Source organism: Pocillopora damicornis, chromosome 2, assembly GCF_964200805.1.
Source record: "Pocillopora damicornis chromosome 2, jaPocDami1.2, whole genome shotgun sequence".
In the NCBI taxonomy this organism is placed as follows: domain Eukaryota; kingdom Metazoa; phylum Cnidaria; class Anthozoa; order Scleractinia; family Pocilloporidae; genus Pocillopora; species Pocillopora damicornis.
In genome coordinates this window covers 8,098,520-8,118,929 of record NC_142671.1, presented here as the reverse complement: position 1 = coordinate 8,118,929, position 20,410 = coordinate 8,098,520, and the positions used below count along the sequence as shown (strand labels likewise).

Sequence of the window (20,410 nt, the reverse complement as noted above, 5' to 3'; positions counted from 1 at the left end):
GATTCCTACCCTTGGATTCCTTTGTACAAGCCAAATCAAACGATCATAGCTTGACGGGCAACCGGTCCATCTGTCTGTATAAGGAACGTCAGAAATAACCTGTGCAAGAGAGTTACATGAAAAATCATTGAGGGCAACGGAGGCAGTGTGGCAGTCAGTGAGTTAGGGCGCTGGGCTAGTAGTCTGGTCGTCCCGAGTTCAAGCCTTCCATCCTGATTCTCACTGCATTAATTTTGTCCTCAGTTGCCCCCAGTGCAACTCCTTGACTGCACTTTTTATATATAGCCAACTGATCTGTCTCCTTCCAGTTGGAATTTTTAAATACCATATTTTTCTCTACCATAAATTAGCTATATGTTCTTAGCTACTCTGGAAATTTGACATAAAATATGGTCCTGGTAACTTTGCTTTTGTTTTTGTTCTTTTGGTGCAAGGTGGGACAAATAAGGACAAAACCTTGTGTCCTTTCTGCTGCTTTGCAAACAAAAAATTTGTAGTGACTTTGAGTAAATGATGGTGGCTTTGGTAATGATCAAATAATCATTTAATAAACTAAAAAATAAATATCAGAAATTCAACAGCTTTTTCACCTGTATTCCACTGCCAATGATAGTAAGTCCAGCTGGGTTTGGATCACTAAGTTGGGTCTCCAGCCATGACCACTGCTCTGCTCCTAAAATATCACACTCTGGGCCCCATTTAAGATGCGAACGAGTGTCAAGAAGAATAAGCTAAAAACAGAAGAGAGCAAGGCCTGCATATAGATTTTACATGTATTTTTTAGTCCTCAAGGACCAAGAGAAATACACAGCTTGTCAGGATGTGCACCTCAAAAACTTAACCTCTATCCTCTTGTTGTGGAAAACATGTTTGAGCATGGGTTTAATTTAATGGCAGAGTTACATGTACATTGTTTCAGATCATGAAAAAGGAGATTTTTCTTTTGCTTTTTTAATTCATTCATATCTAATTTATTCCCATCATCAATTTATTCTTGGCTCGTTTAAATTTCAAGATTTTACAAAAAGGTGGACAAACTCCCTTTTATTTTAATCACCCTTTTAAAGAAAGTGTAAGAGCTATCTCCCCCAAATGAAAAATGGGTCTTCATCTGATTTTAGAACTTTGAGTCACAATCAAATTGCATTCCCAATTTTCTGTAGAGATTTAGGCTTTTTTCATGTTAAAGGTTACCTTTATTTTCAGGAAAACAAATTCTTATCATTTTATTGTCAACATGCATTACTGCTGCTGAGTTGCACCCTGGCCTCAGACTCGCTTCTAATTGTTAATGAAACAGTTTGTAATCAAATTTCTAAACAAAGACATGTCAATCTGTTAAAAATGGTTTTACTGGGTACTGTAAGAAGGTTATTCTAACCTTGATGCTCTTATCTCCAGTACCAAAGCTGTATGATACATAAGTGCCTTCTCGCTTGCGTCGTATGCTTTCAGCAGGCTCATCCAGAAAATCTAAATAAACACCTTGTGCTTGAAGACGATCTTTGTAATGCTGAAAAGATAAATTTATCATAATTAATTCATTAACTATTTCTTTGCTTGCCAGACACTCCTCTGTGTAAAAGGTTAAGTTGAACCATACTGCCATTTTATTCTGCTTTTCAAAGCATTCATTGACTGGGAGTATTATTATTCTCTCAATCCTTTTATACATGTATATCTGTTTTAAAAACCAAACATGCAAATAAAATGTAATGATAAATAACCAACCTTTCCTCCATTGTTCATTCCATAGTCATGGTCATCCCACACACCCAAAACCTTAATACCACTTCTGAGGAATTCCTATAAAGTTGTTTATCAATAAACAACATTAACCCCTCACATCCTATTATCAACATGCATATTCTCCGTGTTGTTCTCTGTACATTTCCTAAGGTGCTGACAAAGAGAATTTGTTTAACAATCGACAGCTTCTTTGGTTGGTGATGAATGTGGAACTCAGGAGAGATAATGTAAGGAGAACCAAGATGCTAGTCACTTTTAACCCTTTCACTCCCAAGTTCTAATTAGTAATTCTCCTTACTATCTGCCATATGATTCTTATGATGTTAGTTCAGAGAATTTGGTATTAGATCAACTAATAATCTCATAATTGATATTCTTCCCTATTCTCATCACCTGCCTGCTTGATATTGTATTGATATTGTCAGGAGAAATTCTGTCTTGGTCACTTGTGGGAGTGAAAGTGTTAAAGGTCAAAGGGTGTTCAAATTCTAGATACTATAAGCATACTATTGATCATGACAGCTTTTGGCTGTATGTTGTTCACTAGAAACAACAGCAATACAATATCCAACTACACATATCAAGAAGACAAAAATGCATGTGTCACACCTGATATTCTGACGAGAACTTTAGGTAATTAAATTTTTCCACCATTTCACTGAGAGGAGACGGAGTCCACAGAAGTGGTGCTACTTTGGTATCAGCATACACAGCTGCAAAAAAAAACGCAATTAAGTATTAATTAATTTCAAATTGAAGAAGCTTCAATATGATTTTAGCAGATTGCTTGTAATGCACATTATGTAACATGATCTCATTTTTCACTATCAATAATTTAAATATCTGAAAAGGTATGTCAAATTATGTTCTCTAAATGTGTTATTCACCTTGTGAATATTGAATTGAAGTGAAAGTTGCTGAATCCTCTTTTTTACATTTTAACCCTTAAACTCCCAGAAGTGACCAACATTTAACTTCTCCCCATAATATGCATACATTTTTCAGCAAACAGACTGTAGGAATACTCAAACTTATCTGGTAGAAGTTGTTATCTTGATCTAACACAAAATTCTCATTATTAAAGAGGAGAGTTAAAATCCGATCTTGGGAGTTAACATGTTAAAGTATTTCAAAGCAGCCTTCCCCAAAGGTAGTGTGTGTTTGAGGATAATAATCATTTAAAATTGTCCCAGATCATTAATCATTGATGAATATTACAAAAATATATACATGTTCCAAGTTCTGAGTTTTTTTTTTTTTTTTGCTGTGATGAAGTGATTTGACTTGTGCTGTGCATTTACATGGAGTGGATTACACTTGTTATTACTATTATTATTACTACTATTATTATTATTATTATTGTTATTATTATCTTCAAATAATTGTTTTGAAGTCCTACATACCGTCTCCAAGCCAAACCCATACATCTGGTTGTTGACTTGATATATGTTTCCAAAGTGGTTGAGGCTTCTTGGGGAAACTGAAATGTACAGCATACAATAATAATGCAATTAGAAAGATTAAAAAAACACACACACACACACACGCACAAATACGTTCCTGAGGTATAAAAGAATCGATGTATTATTGCCCGAGTTGAATACATGATGAAGACACTTCCCTAGTGTAGATTTCTGACGCTCATCATGTACACCTTTTTCATTGTAGCAAGAAAATTGCTTATACTTCTAGCCATTTTAAATACACTTCCGATGTAGTATAGTACAAATATGACTTCGCTGAACAGAAGAATCGCTAAATAGGCGAAAATATTGAGGGAAAAGTAGCAAAGCGGTGACGCCATTTTATACGTTCTTGCCCTTTACCTGCAACTTCCGAACGCGATGCGATTAATTGTTGTTTCATCGTAGAAATCTGCCACTATACTATCTTCGCCACTAGAATTTACAAGAGGAAAATATCTTGCACTGGCAATAATTAACAATGAAACTATAACTCTAAGTAACTTTCTCTTAGACATTGTCATCTGACTGTCACTTCCACTGACACTTCCGCCGGTTTATTTTTGGTCAGCTGTGTTCGCTCAAAAGAAATTGTCTTCGTTTCATTATCGGTCCTCTCCGTAGCGTGCTCGTAGATGCCTCTCAAAAGCCGACGAGTGGGTGTTTATCAGAGAATGCACGTCAAATAGTTTAGCGAACAATTTCCTTCGAAAGGAGCAGTATTTTGGTGCATTATTCATTGCCTAAACTGCTTCATTTGTTAAGTTTAGTAGTTGACGGTCATTGACAGAAGCTCCTTTCTTCTTCGGAAGGAACGGAAGATCTTCGGATAAATTTGACTTCCGGCACTATGCTGACGTCATACCAACTCCAAATATAGTATTACCCGTTAAAAAGTTCTTTCCTTTTACCTCTGAATTGTGGCGAGTAAATTAGATTCTTAGTTACAAAATAAAATGGCTCAGACCTTACAGATGAATCGGGGAATAGTCAAACAGGTAGTATAGCCGTAGACATCTCTATCTAGTTATTTAAAATTATTGATTTGAAATGGTGCACGGATTTTCGAATGCCACGTTTTACATTTATAAACCTCGACCAGTGACTCGAAATCATGAAAGTGATTTTCTACTAACAATTATTTTTAATTTATCGAAGGTTCTTTCAGGTGATAGCGTGGTGATACGCGGACAGCCTCGAGGAGGACCTCCTCCTGAAAGACAGCTATGCTTGTCGAACGTGAACGCACCAAAATTAGCGAGGAGATCGAACCCCAACGTTGAAGCCAGTGTCGAGACAAGAGACGAGGTTTGCGTGTTTCTTACGTTACTGCATTCTTCCGCGATGCCCTCATTTTCAGAGGTTTCATGTGCGTTCTAAGCTATTTTTCCTAGTCTTAAGCTTTCTTCATCAATAGGACGGTTTTATTTCTAAATATTATATCCAAGTGAGCAAGATTTCCTACTATAATGTGTCTTTTGAAATGGTAAAAAAAATTATCGTGTTTTGTTCATTTCGTTATGAATGACTTAAGGTTGTGGCCAATGGCATTAGGTTACGTGCCGTGGTTAAGTTCCGTTGGCTCATGAAATATCGGCTGTGTTTCATATTACAAATACACTCAGAAATCACGCTACTTGTAGTGTTCATTATTGAAGAGAAGTTTCGTGTAATTTTTCGTTGAATATTAAATTGGGTGAAGAATGTAAGACCTCTTCCCTATCGATCCCCACGTGAGGATTGATTATAATTCAAATTCACCTAAATGATCATTTATTCCCCCTCTTTAAAGAATATCTACTTAAATGAAATTAAAATTGGTTTTAAAGAAGACGATTAAGTGAAAACATTTGTTGAAAAAGCATCTTTTGTACAATCTGTTGACCCTAGTAAATAACTGTTACAGGGAGAATCTTCAAGATCTTGCATCAGCGTTTCTTTACAGTAACTTATTAGGAATTGATTGATTATAGTTTTACAAGCTTTGTTCATTGCATTATATAAACATAAGTTGCGAATTAAGAAAGGAATCCAGCTGAATCACCACCCTTTTGATAATGCCCCTGGCCACTGTAAAGCATGTGTACAAATGTATTTTGCAAGTTCATATTTTGCAAATTTGACAGATTTTCTTTGATCTGTAAAAACATGATTCTGGTGATTGAACTGAGTGGATTGCAATTTGGGCTGAAATCATACGCGTGATTTCAAAATTGAATGAGTGCGCAGCACGAGTTCAATTTGAAATCACAAGTATGATTTCAGACCAAAATTGCACAACACGAGGTTCAATTACCACTTTATTACATCCATTTTGAAATCGCCCAAATACAGGACCTGGTCAGTTCAAATATTTTATAACTACAATACTGAGCCAGTTTGAAATTAAATTCACCCATTTTTTGGGAGGAAAAATAAGAGTTTTGCAAACAAAAGTTGCAAAATTTGCCACATGATCCTTCATGTCTTTCATCTTCCTGCAATTTGATCGGTTACGTTAAACAAGCCTTGAAGTCTGATTGGTTGTTTTGTTTTTAGTGTAGCCTCCTTGTTGGCTGGAAAAAAGATGCGATTAAAGCAAAAAATGGTGCAATTCGTGAATAAATTGCACCAATTAGAGCCAATCAGATTACAGGGACCACCAGTGATTTCAAAATGGGTGTAATAAAAACATTAACAGAATAGGGGGTGAAAAAATTTTACTACCTTTAGCTAACTGAAAAAGACATAAAATTTCTATCTCTACACCCTAAGCAGACCAGTATTCATGTTTTCCATATTCTTCACTATACATTTAACTTGGTACTAAATTGGTAGAGAATTATTTTATCAATCAAAGGTACTGATGTTGGGGATCATTTCCTTTATTCTCATAATCTTAATAAATAATTCAACAGTATTATTGTTAGAAGAAATTAGATGCTAGTCACCGGTAGGATTTTCAGGGGTTAATGGTCGCTTGAAATATCTTTTTATGAATTGTCAACTGTATGGCTTTCTTTGCTTTAACAAAAGGTTTCCGTTTCAAATGTCACCTTTAGAAAGTCCTATTGATAGCCACTCTACATTATCAACTCAGTTGATAAAACCAAACTTCCCCTCTTGTGCAGTATCACAGTTTCTAAATACAAACTTACCCTTTTTATCGTCTTCTGTATAATTCAATCACTTGGAAAATTTGAAATTGTTTCCATTTCTCTCTGTGTACTGACTGCATTGTGTGAAACGAGAATTTTAAAAAGCCAAAATTTTAGGTGTAATGAATGTGCAACATTTTAATTCTCCAAAAAAGCAGGTTATCACTGGTCTACGAATAGAATCACCATGAATGTTTTGAAAACAGTAATTTCTCTACTCTGCTATCCTCTTATTATAACCAAATTTTCAGCTACCACAATTAACTGCTCCTTTGGATGGAAGGTGAGGATTCCCTGTCCTTTGATCCTTTAACCCCTAAGCTGGACTAGCATCTAAAATCTCCTTACATTTTCACCCCTGTATTAAACATTAAGGTTATGAGAATAATGGAAATGATCACCAATAAAAGAGGCTCTTGATTGTTGAACAGATTCTCCTTTTTAGCTCCTAAGGAAATATATAGAGAACAGTGTGAAGAATATGCATATTGATGTTGAGATTAAGTGATGGATCAAATGTAATAAAGGATCATAAGTTACTAAGGTATTATGTCTTGGAGGTCAATAAGGGGTACTATATAATTTAAAAAAGCAAGGTCTTCAGCACAGTCAGGCTTTATACATGGTTATATACCCTAACTAGTATATATTTGGTAGTAAGGAATTCAAATTGGGATCACCTGCCCAAGGTAATTAAAATTATATAGATTTTCACATATGGTACTTACGTTTGGTTGTCTACCTTGCAGCCATTTGCATGGGAGGCCAGAGAATTTCTTAGAAAGAAGCTGATCGGTAAAGAAGTGCTCTTCTCTGTGGAGTATAAAGTTCCTGGAACAGGGCGAGAATATGGATGTATCTATTTACAGAAAGGTAAATTACAAGATATACATGTACATGTAGGTAGATTTGCATTTGTGAATGAAAGGAATGATTGATTTTATTAATATCAGGCTTTCACTTAAAGCTTGATTATCCATTTCAATCTTCAAGTGAATTTTCATCTTCCAGGAGAAGACCTTGAAAATGTAACAGAAGCCATAGTTTCTGAAGGGCTTGTTGAAGTCAGACGTGGTGGAATCAAACCATCAGAGTAAGTTACACAAACCTTGTTTTTTATTATCTCTTCTAATTATAGAACATTTCCCATGATATCCAGTAAACAATATATTTTTACTGAAAGGATCCAGATTTGATTTTGGACTTGTGCAAGGTTTGAATGCTTTCACAAGGTGTTAAAGATTTCAGAATTGGAGGCAGGTTACAGTTTAACTAGGCTTGATTATGGGGCCTAGATTATTAGAGGTGGGGATTAACATATAAATTTAATTGGGATTTATTTAATAAGTAGAGATTGATGGTTTCTTGTCTCATGATCAGATTTGGTATAGATGATGGTCAAGTACTTTTGCTGTGGTCTTTGCATGTAGACTTATAAATTATCTATATTAATTTTGAAGTTATTGTTTTTATTGTGTTGGAAAAATATTAAATTGTAGCTTGTTAGTGGTTTGAACTTAGTGAAAATTATTGTGTTTGTAAATTATTGACAGAATAATTAGAAATGTGCTTAGTTTTACCTTGTACAGTAACTGTCTTTTAATCTGATTATCATTCATTTCAGTGACCAGACAAAATTGATTGACTTGGAAGAGATGGCCAAAACAATGGCCAAAGGAAAGTGGGGTGCTAATGCCTCAGATGTGAGTATAAATAAATGAATTTGAATAACTCCAGGCTACTTCAAAAAATTATGTACTATAACCATACTCTTTTTTGTACAGTTTTGGGTGAGATGAATGGTTTTTTATGTACATGGAAGTCTGATGTTTACAATGTCTTTTGATCTCAACAAAAACTGCACTGCATGTGCTAAATTTTTATGTCAACCTTGTGGATGATTATCTTTATTCTCTGTTTATCTGTACCCAAATCAACAGAGCTATACAATATAACATGAGCTACATGTAGCATGTATACAAATCAACATCCCCTTAATTTTTTGTCTTTTTAGCCAGCAATTCTTTGGTCCTCAGCTGATATTGCTCATACTTCAAAGATCCATCAGGATTACTAGCCTTTAGTACTTCTGCATACATTCTAAATTGCAGAGTGCCATTCAAAAAAAGGAGACTGTAATGCCATTTTGAATTATTGTGTTGATATTAAACCTTGAAATGAGGAAACCTTGTTGGTACTCATGGCCAAATTGCTGTTTTCTTACCTTGCAATCAGTGTTACAACTCTTTAGAGCAAAGCTGTTTAGTTTCTGAATTGATTTTTCGAGAGATTTTAATCAAAAGCTATTATTGAATAACTTTTTAATAACTAGCACATCAGAGACATCACGTGGACCGTGGAAAATCCAAGACATTTTCTTGATGCCAACAGTGGAAAGGAGTTTAATGGTAAGCAAGACAGTTGTAAAGGTTTCAGACTGGGAACCTGAAGACTGTAATAACTTAACACATGTAATTTATTTTCTGATAATTTTTGAGATGGTTTGTACAACATGGCTTTTTTTGGAAGCTATTGCTTAGGCACCATATTTTCAGACCTGATAAATGTTCATTGTACAATTTGTAATTGTGTTGGACTGGGGGGGGGGGGGGTAAAGGATTTTCTGTCCAGGTTTTTTCAAACCAATTTATAATGGATCACAAAAGCCTTGAAAGCCAAATAATGCATCAGTGAGTGGAATTATGAGAACCTAAAAGATGTATTTTAATTTTTAATTTTGTAAGCACTTTTCAACAGTTTCAAGGGTGAGATTAAATGAATTGCCATCCAATGCACAGTTGCTTTTTATTTTGAATCTCAATGGCTCAGAGGATGGTGTTAGTTTTCTAGTATATTGAAAAGAATAGAAAGTCAAAATAAAGTTTGCTACTTGACCATAAAACTATGATTGACATTGTTTTAATAATGAAACTGATGATATTTATTCAATTCCAATAGCAGTTAAGTAGCTGTTTTTGATGTCTTTTTTTTTGTTGACAGCTGTCATTGAACATGTTCGTGATGGTTGCACAGCAAGAGCATTTTTACTGCCTGAGTTCTACCATGTGACAGTCATGTTTACAGGAATAAAGGTAACTTAAACCAATTCTTAAGATAATCAAGTTAAGCTACTTCTTCATAAATGTAGTTATTATTAATAACAATATGATATAGCCAACAGATCGCATTTCTTTTTATCTTTTTAGTGTCCCATGATGATCAGACGTGATGCAGACAAGGAAATTTCAGAACCATTTGCAGATGAGGTTAGTGGCCATCCCTGCTTTTGGACAATACCTTTATCTATAAAAGTCTCACACATGTGTGTCTTTTAATCAGGCAAAGTTTTTCACTGAGAGCCGTTTATTGCAAAGAGAGGTGAAAATAGTTCTTGAAGGTATGTAATGACACTTTTTAACTACTGACAAAGAGTAGCATACTGTAACTTGTATTTTAGGACAAAAAAAAAACTTGTTTCAATTAGTCCTGTAGTAAATGCCTCTCTGTCAATTTTGTTGTAGGGAGACATTCATCTTTCTTGGAGTCATCCTTTGATAGGCATAATTCTTGTTGATGATAAAAAAGAATTTTAATTTTCCAATGTCTGTTCTTCCAATTTATGCAGGAGTCTCCAATCAGAACTTCCTTGGATCAATTATCCACCCAGTGAGTTTATTTGCTGTCTTTATTTAAGTCAAAGTGCCTTACTGTAAAGTTTTTTCTGTTTTTTTTATTATTAATTTATTTTTTTACTTTTAATCAGTATGCATATTTTCCTTGCTCTGGTCATGATACTGATGAGGAGAGTTTGTTGAACTATCAAGAGCCTCTTCAATTGATGATCATTTCATTTCTTCTGGTGACCTTAATGATTCAGGGATATTACTGTAACGATGCAAAAGACTAAAGAGGCAATAATTAACCCAGTATAAAACTGGTTGAGGATGATTATCATAGAAAATAGAAAGGCTGCATTTTTCAAGATTGACAAAACATGAGCTCCCGTAATGTTATTATCTTCTTTTGGCTGACTTTTCACTTATGCTTTATGCCTAGGCTGGAAATATTGCTGAGCTGTTGCTTCGTGAGGGATTTGGCCGTTGCGTTGATTGGAGCATGGCAGTGCTTACTAAAGGACACGACAAACTGCGTGCGGCGGAAAAGTAAGCTAATTTGTTATTATACGCACATATATCTATCCCTCCCCCACTTCCATCCACTTCAACCCCAGAGCTCCCCCTCGTGGAGCGGAAGGGAGAACTCAGTGTTGTAAGTACCAATCTACCATACGGTTTATTTTTTTTAGATTTGCAAGGGAGAAGAGACTTCGGATATGGAAGGATTATGTACCAAGTGCTCCAACTGTGCCTATTCAGAACAAAGAATTCACTGGAAAGGTAGGAAATGAACTAAGATAAAGTTTAGGAAGGTAATCGTAAAAAGCGGGAAGATTTAACTTTATTTACTCATGATAAATGTGCGCTTGCCAAGTCGTTTTATCCCTCCCTTCTTCACATGGTTTTCTAAGTGTTCATGGTGTTTCGTTTGATTTGTAGGTTGTGGAATGTGTGAATGCGGATGCTTTAGTCATCAGGAATGCTGATGGGGCACAAAGAAAGATTCACTTCTCCAGCTTAAGACCGCCCAGGTACTGTACTGTATAGCGCTTGGAGAACTGTGTGGCCCCTTTAACCTTTTTAGGGTTTCACCAGCATTACTTGATTAACGAATCTTGCCAGGATCTTACACAACCCGAATTATCATGGGAAAAATTATCACTATTTGAAAGCCGGATTCTCTGCCTTGAGTTGCTTGGAAAAAAAAAACAGCATTTACGCTGTATCTGCTGGCAATTCGTAGTTTGTGTTTTATAATTTCATGAAATTATTTTTTGCCTAATCGAGTTTCCCGCACCCCAAAACCTCTTCCGAATACTCACTATTTGCTCGAAATTCCAAGCTGTCTCTCTTTTGCTGGCACTGCACGAACATATTTGAAATCCATCTTTTTTTCCTTGCAGGCTTATCCCTAGAGAAGACGGCACTCAGGTATGACGAATCGTTTCCTTCTTTCCAGTAGGATTAAGAAACCGACGATGAGAATTGTTAATCTTCGAAGCGTTGTGTAAAGGTCATCGCTCTCATTACTAATATACACTGGAAATCACTCAGCTACACTGTAACTCGTAAACAGTTTCAAATACAAACGAACAGCTCACAGATGCATGTCTTTTTTTTTTTTTTTTATTTTCGAACAGGATACTATAACTAACGGGAAAGATAACAAGAAGCCCAGGCCACTGTATGACGTACCTTACATGTTTGAAGCCAGAGAATTTCTCAGAAAGAAACTAATTGGTAAAAAGGTAAAGAAAACCCTTTCATATTTTAGAAATTTGAGCGAAAATTGGATCCCCGAACGTATAAGTTTTGGCATGGCAACGTCTAATACACATCTCAAACACGAAGGCGCGCTTTGAATAAGTTGACTCCCTCCCCTTAATTTCAGCTAAAATGCAGTAATCATCCAATACGACGACCATTGTTGAAGAAAGGCCTTCAACATTTCTACATCTTTCCTTTTTTATTTTTACGGTCATCTACATCCAGTATTTAGAAACAGACATGAAATTATGCCGTGGTAATATTACGCAATGGCGAAGCCAATCATTTCGAATTTCAAATTTACCGCCATAATTGAAGACGGTTTTGATCGGAGAAAGGAGATATAAACCTCAACAAATTCTACCACTGTGATGCAAACGTAGAAAATTATTAGAGCTTTTGAGAAATCTGCTTGCTGTTCACTCGTTTTGGATCGACTGCAGCTCAAGCTGTTTTTGAATATAGAGACCAGTATGCCATGGCGGTTGATTGAAAAATGATCCAGAGGTACCTAAGGCACCTCTACTCTTGTAGCGCGCTTTCGCGTTTAAGGTTGTGGTGCTTGTCTCAGGAAGATAGTTTACTATAACAATCTCTCTCTCCGTCTAGTAGTATAAAAGGGGTATTAGCGAATTGGGGGGGGGGTGAGTTGATGAAATGCGGGGGGGGGGGAAGATAGGGTGGGAGAGGGTAAGGAAATGTAGACTACAATGGATAAGTATATCTATTTTTAGTTTACCCCGCCAAGGACGCTTTTTTTTATTTAACAGAGTACCTTACTGCTCTTATCTTTTTCCCTCCTTACAGGTGAACGTTAAAGTTGATTACATCAAACCTCCCAGTGATGGTTTCCCAGAGAGAACATGCGCAACTGTAACAATCAGTGGTATTAATGTTGCTGAGGCTCTGATAAGTAAAGGATTTGCGACCGCGTTGCGACACAAGCAAGACGATGATCAGCGGTCTTCGTGCTATGATGACTTGTTGGCAGCCGAGACACGTGCCATAAAGAATGGCAAAGGACTGCATAGTAAGAAAGAAGCACCCATTCATAGAGTTGCAGATCTTTCAGGGGTGAGTAAGTGGATCTAGACTATAGATTCGTTTCTGGTCTTTGAAGCGCGAGCTAAAGAGGGGTCTGGGAATAACATGAACGCGTTGAGAGGGACTCGAGGAAAGTGAGACTCTTCTTGGGAACGAGGTTTTTTCACTAAGGCAGTTGATGTATCTCATCGATGGTACCGGCCGCAATGATAGTGGGATAGAGGATAGAATGACAACAGTGTAGTGTAAGCTCTAGTAGTGTTTAGTATATTCTTCCAATTAAAAACTAAATACGTTTTTAATATTTATTGCAGGACGCAACCAAAGCTAGACAGTTTTTGCCTTTCTTACAAAGAGCGGGAAGATCCTCAGGAATAGTTGAAGTAAGTGATTATTCTTATGATTAATTTTGAACTTTTTCATCGCGACGCATATCAATAGCACGCTCTAGAGATTTTAGATTTTATTTTTAGACAACCGATGGCTCAGTAGATGGTCGTGATCACGAAAGTGGCCACACAAATCTCAAACCTAAAATCTTAGCGTGTTGCCTTGAAGCGGCGTCAAACCACTAGTAACCGGCTAAAATCGAAGCCCTAAAACAATATCTCGTGAGAAAAACGAGTTGTTGAATTTTTGATGTTGTTCTGTTCTTTTAGTTTGTTGCCAGTGGTTCAAGAATAAGACTGTATCTACCCAAAGAGACTTGTTTAATAACTTTCCTTATTGGTGGTAAGTATTTTTACATGATTGTAAAATTGTATTTTTGTATATAAAATGCAAGAAAAAAAAAAAAAAAACAGTTTGACATGGTTGTGTTGTCGTGTTTTGCCGAATGCCTGGATGTTATATCATTAATTGTGAACAGTACGCCGAATTCTTGGGTTGAAATCGTTTAGCTGTCAGGTAAAGTCGCCAGGCCGCTAATTTTTTAGTGATGTGGCCATACTGTAAATGTAGCTCAAACTTAAAGTTGCTCTAGTACACCAGTTCCGCCCTCGACAAAGATTTTTCTCAAGGAATCCTGCGATGTGAGAGTCTTCGACCAGAGCTGTCGACGATCCAAAACAGGGACTTTTAAGGGTTCTCTACTACGTTTAAGTTTGTGTATGTACTGTGATTCTTTAAGGTATCACATGTCCCCGAGCTGGTAGATTAGTTACTTCCCAGGGAGTTATTGCTACGGAAGGAGACCCGCACGGAGACGAAGCTTTGAGTTTTACTAAGGATCTCTGTTTGCAAAGAGAGGTAAGTGGTATGACAGAAATAATGTTTACACTTAATGTTTTTCAAAGTTAGCACCAAATAACTTAACAACCAAATAAAGTTACATGAGGAGCTTCCAGAATTGTTTCATCTAAATGTCATCGACTTTTATTAATATTTGTTCATTTTTCTTTTGTCCAATGTGTATTAGGTTGAAGTACAAGTTGAAGCTATAGACAAGGCCGGCAATTTTATTGGCTGGTTATTTGTGGACAACACGAATCTCTCTGTTGCCTTGGTCGAGGTAAAAAAAAATCTTAGCTACACATCAACCTTACATTTAACCTAGAGTAAGAATTTTTCATGTCCAGTCTCTTCAGTCCAGTTTATTATCCTCATTTGCCCTGACGAAGGGTAACGCTTGAAATGTCAGCTCTCAAACTCTTTACGATGGCGATTGACATGATCAACTCAGATGATAAAACCAAATTGCCCTTTTATAATAGTTGTGAAGGTGTTGAATATAAGTTTAATCGATGTCTGGTGTTTGCAGGCTGGTCTTTCTCAAGTACACTTCACAGCTGAGCGCTCCAGTTACTATCCTCAGCTCATTCAAGCTGAGGAAAAGGCAAAATCGCAGAAACTAAAGGTAGAATCTTTTTTTATCGTTTTAGATAATGTTGCCTTCTACCAGTGTAAATGGTATGGGGCAAAACGCGGTGAAATTATGCATTAGTATTTAAATTTTTTAATAAGGTTGTTTGGAATCTGAAAATAAAAAACCCGAAAGAGCAAAATCATTTAAAAATATAGTAAATTTTAAACTTGATTGTGGGATTAAGAAAGATCTTGATTGCCTTGTCACGAGCTGGTTCTTCCCTTTTTCACACATTTCCCTCGGTGTTGACCGGCAACTCCTCCATGAACACAATAAGGAATAACACGTGCCAGCACAGCCAAGCCTACGGACGACTTCATCACGGCACGAGAGTGTAAACTAGCACAAAGTGGGTCACGTTTAGAGCAACAATGTGTATAAGTATCGGCCTTAAAAACTTCGAACTTTCCTTGGAAACTGCAGAAAACTACGTCTCACTTAAATTCTCCATGTTTACGAAAGCAAATTATCCATCTAAGTGTGCTTGTGCGATCATTTGACCGCTGTGTTGGGCGCATGTCACGTGAACTTAGTGATACCTTAACCTAGCGTAGGGGTCTTAGTAGGTCAGTGATAGAGCGCAAAAGCTGAAGGTCTGGGATTCGCTTTACTGGAACTTTTGTTGTCCCATGCTCGTGAAAAGACGAATAATATCTTTCCTAACTGAACTAATGAATAGTCTCCAATGTGTGACTAGCATTCAAAACATTGCATCCCAAAACCTTTGAATGCAGTTAATTATTGGTGAGCCACAATAGCCTTGAAAAGAAAAAAAAAGAACTGATCGCGATTTAATTTGATTTTTTTACTTCTACCAAATAACCAACCTCTCTCCATAATAATTTTCAGCCAAAGTAACAATTTTTTCATTTTTAGTTATGGACCAGTTATGAAGAACCTAAAAATGTCGTTGTTGTTGAGGAAACAGAGAGAAAGTGCAATTATAAGAAGGTTTGTGATATCACTGATGTTTGAGGTAATTATTGTAAAATACTGCCTTAGTAAAGATTGCGTTACTTGATGTGAATGTCTTTGATGTATTTCTTACAGGTCATTGTCACAGAAACGTCTCAAAACCTCTCTTTTTGGGCACAACATGTTGATTCAGGTGAGCTGTAATAATGACCGGGAACGGACAAAGCTGTAACTTCTGGCGGTAAAGTTTGATCATCAAAGGGTTTTCGAAAACCCCGACCTCTAAAAATATCTTAGAGTTTTGCGGCTTTGCGAACTGCCTAGATGTAGGGAAAGGCTGGATGCTACCATATGTTCCAGCACCACAGTTTATTTATTTTAAACTTACCCCCTTTGTTCATTTACCTCAGGTGGACAACTCGAGAAACTCATGGATGATCTTCATACTGAGCTCAGTTCTAACCCTCCCCTCCCTGGATCATATACAGCACGAAAAGGAGATTTATGTGCAGCTTTGTTTGTGGATAATAACTGGTATGTGACTGGCAAGTCAAACATTCTTTCCTATGCTACCTTTACCTTTGCCATCCCATCCTTGTGGACTACCCCACACTTACATTTTCAAAAATAACAAGGAACTTCTCGCGGTCTTGCGACTTGTGGGTAAGAGGATTAATCTTTGTACCTCTAACATCTCAGTATTACTGTGAAATTCAGAAGATTGTGGACACCAGAAATCGTTTAAGTTTCAAGCTAAAAGTAACTCAGGCGTCAGTCACTTAAGACGCTAATAGCAACAGTAATTAGTTCTTGGTTTTGAGGTTTGTTTCCTTGTTCTGAGCTTTTAAATTAATTTTGGGTTCGTACACAACTGAGCGACGTGATCAAATCAAAGTGTTCATTGTTTTCTGAGTTTCACAAGGAATTTCTTAAATTTCCTGTATTGTTGGTTTTGACTGAGAATTTGACTTGGGATAAAACCGTAAGCTCTGGTTGATAATTCCATTTCTTATCATCACCTGTTTGCCAATGTGTAGTTAGTGGAAGAAAGATACCAGTTGGTCGCTCCAGGAACTAGAAGGGTTAACTGCAAAGGCGAGCTTTCATCAATTCTTTTGGAGATATATCAGGACACAGTTCAAGCTTCTCCTTGTTTTAGGATGTAGAGTGCCGAGTGGCAGTGTGTGTTATTAAAACTTATCGTTTGCGTTTCTCCGTCCGTAGGTACAGAGCACGAGTCGAAAGTGTGGCATCTCCAAAAGAGATTCATGTGTTTTACATTGATTATGGAAATGTAAGTACATTCGCAGTAAAAAAAGAGGCTTGAAGTATTTCCTTTTGTTGTTACACAATTCTATGCGGCTCTCATGGATTTAGTCATAAGTGAGTAATAGTTACTGTATTCAGAAAGTGTTGGTGGAGAAGTTCCCTGCGCCAAGATAGATTTTGTTTTCTGCTGCGTTTATTCTCGTTGTTTAAAGTTTACCGGTGTACATTCAAAACATTTGTATGTTTTCATTTCTTACAGAGAGAAGTGTTACCGTTATCCAAGCTGTGCCCTCTGCCTTCAGCGTTCCACAGGTAATTGTTGTTAATAGTAAACAATGGTTTGAATATGTCACTTCCCAGAAGTACTATTATTGCGTAGGTTTGAGTAGTACTTCATGTAAGCTTGATCATAACAATAATTCTGCAAGAAATATAAAGGTTTAAATGTTACAAACTACTGCAACTTTTTCTCTTCAGTTTTCCTCCACAAGCACATGAATATAGTATGGCTTTTATTGAACTTCCAAAGGACGTAAGTAATTTTTTCCTTCCCTTTCTTAACGAATTTGGATTATGATCTCCTCTCAACTGATTACAAATGTGTCGTAATATTACTTCCAATGACATAATTATGCCAACTCAGCTCAAAATGATTTTTAGTAGCTTTCCGTGGAAAGTGTTTTGTATCCCCCTTGCCTCTTTAATGGTTTTCCGCACACACAAAAAAATAACGAGTAAGACAGCGAAATATTCCCTTCCTTTCACACTTGCAGGGTTTTTCAGGCAGTGTGACTCTTTCTAGCTATTGTGCACCCAGTTTTTACTCTCGGGCAGTCGCTGGAAGACTCGGCCAATGTATGGTTTAACATTAAAAGGATCGTACGTGGTTCTGTTTTTCACATGCTCTTGAGTTAACCTGATTACTTTTTCGTCATACGTCGTCCATTTCACAGTAGATTTATGATCTGTAAAGGAAAAGCAAAATTACCGAAATCAGATCAAAGGAAGGTGCTGTTTTTCTAATCTTTTTCTCGTTTCTGTTTGTCAGGTGGAACAAGTTGCTGATGCCTTGGATTCCTTTAGAAATCTGATCATTGTAAGTTTTGATTTTGATTTAGTAGGGTCCTGCCTTGCGTTTATAGACGTTTATAGGCAGCTTGAATATACTTTTTTAGAGATCTTCCCTGGTGCTCATTTGAATTTATTCTCTGCTCTGTTTGGTTAATGCAAAAACAAAGACACTTACCTGAATTTAACTGAAAAAAAATTACTGAGACAGAATTGAAGCTTGCGCATCAGCGTTCTTAACTCACGCAGGGTAAAGTAATGTTTTATTATTATTACTATCATTATTTTTTTCTTTTAGAATCGACAGTTTATGCTAAATGTGGAGTACAAGTCCTCAGGCCAGGTAAGAAGTGCTGCTATTAATCACTTGCAAATAGCGCCCGGGAAACCAGGCAAATAAGCTATGGTATTACTTAGAGCGTGGTAGAGAAACGAAGGGGGGTTCATTAGTGCTCGTGACCTGCCTCGTTGTCATCAAGAAGTAACGTTTGCTAACAGGGAGAGAATGGCTGACAAAGTGGTAGAAATACTAGCCTCTCGTTATGCATTTCAATTTCCGGTGTCACACGTGTATTGAGGTTGTTGTCGGCTTAGAGGGTTTTATTCCGGATTCCCTCGTTTTCCGCACCTCCTAGATATCCTTGATAATAATGATCAGACCAGCCAATCAAAGCATGAGCAATTATTACAGGGAGCCAGTGAGAACTCAAAGTAAAAAAAAAAATAAAATAAAGTGCCTGAAGTGCCATAAAACGCGAATGACCAAGTCACGATTGGTTTTAGTTGTGTAACTGATTTATTTAAAAAGTGGTGCGAGTTTCTCAGACCATTCACTTAGCGAAGTCTCGGAAATCCCGGATTACTTTGGACACAGTTAAAAGTTTCTGTAATACATCAATCAAGGATGTCTTAAAATGCCGGAGTATGGCGTTAGTGTAGGACCCATCTAAACTAAAATTCGGGCCCAGCAGTATTAGAGCTGGCAACAAGTCTATAGCACACATTAGAAAACGTATTTTCCGTTGGTTTTTTGGTGTTAGGATTTCGTGACACTCGTGCAAGAGAATGGGGATGATGTCGCCAAGTCTCTTGTCACCGAAGGCCTGGTTACTGTTGAGAAGAGGAAGGAGAAACGACTGCAAAAACTGATGGAAGAGTATAACAGGGCACAAGATGGTGCGAGGAAAGCTAGGGTAGGTGTCTTGGAGACTTGCGAGCCTTTTAGCCCATTCGGCTGGCACTCTCCCTGCTTGCCATAGCTTATAGCGACTAGGGGTATGGTCTATCGTAGGCCACCTTCATCAATTTCTTCTGGTTTCACTACAGTTTGTTTTGTGGGTGCCCGTTTATACTCCTGGCTTGAAATAGGCACTGCAAAGGTTGAGTGTCTTTCCCTAGGACACAGCACAATGAACCGGCTTACGCTCTAACAGCAGCGCACTAACCCTCCAGGCTCCCCGCACCTTTCACAATCCAAATAAAGCATACGTAAATTTTTGCTGATTATTACAAATGTTCCCTTTTGAACGTACCTGTGAACGGTTTTCTCTCCCATTTTTGCTCTAGAGCCATTTGCAAAACGAAAATGATTCATTCAGTTGTTTTCGCGTAAGGCGTTTAGCGTTATTTCAGGATTAAACTTCAAACTTTTTAGGGTAATTATCAACCTCGAGACTGAGAATGCATTAGAATAACCGGAAGAATAAGACGGTACGTGTGTTACAAACACGCGACGCACTTAGATAAGCTAAATTGATCTTATACCTGTTTAGTCGCTCTCAGTGTTAAACAATTGGAACATCATCAAAACCGCATAATATTGTTCCTGTTCAGAATTTAAGCGCATATTTAAGACTGGCGTTTTGTGTAACCAACCGTTTTGTCTTTCATGTGCTGTGAGACAAATCTGACGGAAGCCAAAAATAAACATACAACTTGCTGTAAAGCTACATAATTAAAAAAAAAAAGTCTTGCATGCTTTGTTCAACCTGGCTGCGATCAATAGTATTTTTTTTTCTTTCTCTCCTGTTGCTAGGTAAACCTGTGGCGTTATGGAGACTTCACTGATGACGACGCTAAGGAATTCGGGTATTCTACTTAAGGACAAACTGTCGCCCTTTCGTGAATGGAAAATTTTACCAATCACGGATATGAACTAATTATCAATATGAGGATAACATTAACTTGCGCTGTCGTGAGCAATACAATCATTGATAAGAAAATGTCTACGCGTCTAGCGGCGAGAATTGTTTTTCGGCTTTTCAATAAGGTATATTCTAAATCCGGTCATAAGAATAGTGTGACATTCTGCAGAGGAATTATTTCCTTGTGAACCTGTTGCATTTCCAAGGTTAACTTTCTTTACTCGCCACACTTTCATGTCCGTGTCATGTCGTCTAGTCAGAATTTCTGTTTTAACTATGATCTCGTAATCATTCAATTTTCTTGTTTACACAAGTGAATTTGTGAGTGTAGAGAGAGAACTCACTCGAAAGATATAAAATAGAGGCAAACGAA

General features: G+C 37.0%; 2 protein-coding genes across 2 annotated transcripts in view; one reads left to right on the top strand and one right to left on the bottom strand.

The window, feature by feature from the left end:
* LOC113685167 (uncharacterized) overlaps positions 1–4,040 on the bottom strand; it is a 13,582-nt gene extending 9,542 nt beyond the window's left edge. Inside the window, exons 1-7 of the mRNA XM_027202649.2 lie at positions 3,576–4,040; positions 3,153–3,229; positions 2,359–2,462; positions 1,732–1,806; positions 1,382–1,513; positions 591–731; positions 10–99 (exon numbers count right to left, since the gene is read on the bottom strand). Coding sequence (XP_027058450.2) covers positions 10–99; positions 591–731; positions 1,382–1,513; positions 1,732–1,806; positions 2,359–2,462; positions 3,153–3,229; positions 3,576–3,736 — 780 coding nt within the window. The 5' untranslated portion in view covers positions 3,737–4,040. The remainder of the gene's footprint in view (positions 1–9; positions 100–590; positions 732–1,381; positions 1,514–1,731; positions 1,807–2,358; positions 2,463–3,152; positions 3,230–3,575) is intronic.
* Positions 3,893–20,410, top strand: LOC113685164 (staphylococcal nuclease domain-containing protein 1). The gene is made up of 31 exons (XM_027202644.2): positions 3,893–4,210; positions 4,371–4,520; positions 7,099–7,222; positions 7,361–7,442; positions 7,974–8,052; positions 8,682–8,757; positions 9,350–9,441; positions 9,556–9,615; positions 9,689–9,746; positions 9,975–10,015; positions 10,406–10,512; positions 10,656–10,746; positions 10,906–10,997; positions 11,370–11,397; positions 11,607–11,714; positions 12,541–12,807; positions 13,092–13,160; positions 13,437–13,509; positions 13,907–14,025; positions 14,195–14,287; positions 14,537–14,632; positions 15,518–15,592; positions 15,692–15,749; positions 15,967–16,090; positions 16,781–16,850; positions 17,085–17,137; positions 17,303–17,357; positions 17,874–17,921; positions 18,192–18,236; positions 18,934–19,086; positions 19,929–20,410. The coding sequence occupies exons 1-31, from the start codon at positions 4,169–4,171 to the stop codon at positions 19,992–19,994; spliced, it is 2,694 nt and encodes an 897-aa protein (XP_027058445.2). The 5' UTR covers positions 3,893–4,168; the 3' UTR covers positions 19,995–20,410.

Coding starts and splice junctions, on each gene's coding strand:
- LOC113685164 (XM_027202644.2), top strand. CDS start 4,169: ATGGCTCAGACCTTACAGATGAATCGGGGAATAGTCAAACAG. Junction 10,747..10,905: donor ACAAAGAATTCACTGGAAAG/GTAGGAAATGAA, acceptor TTTGATTTGTAG/GTTGTGGAATGTGTGAATGC. Junction 15,593..15,691: donor GAAAGTGCAATTATAAGAAG/GTTTGTGATATC, acceptor TATTTCTTACAG/GTCATTGTCACAGAAACGTC.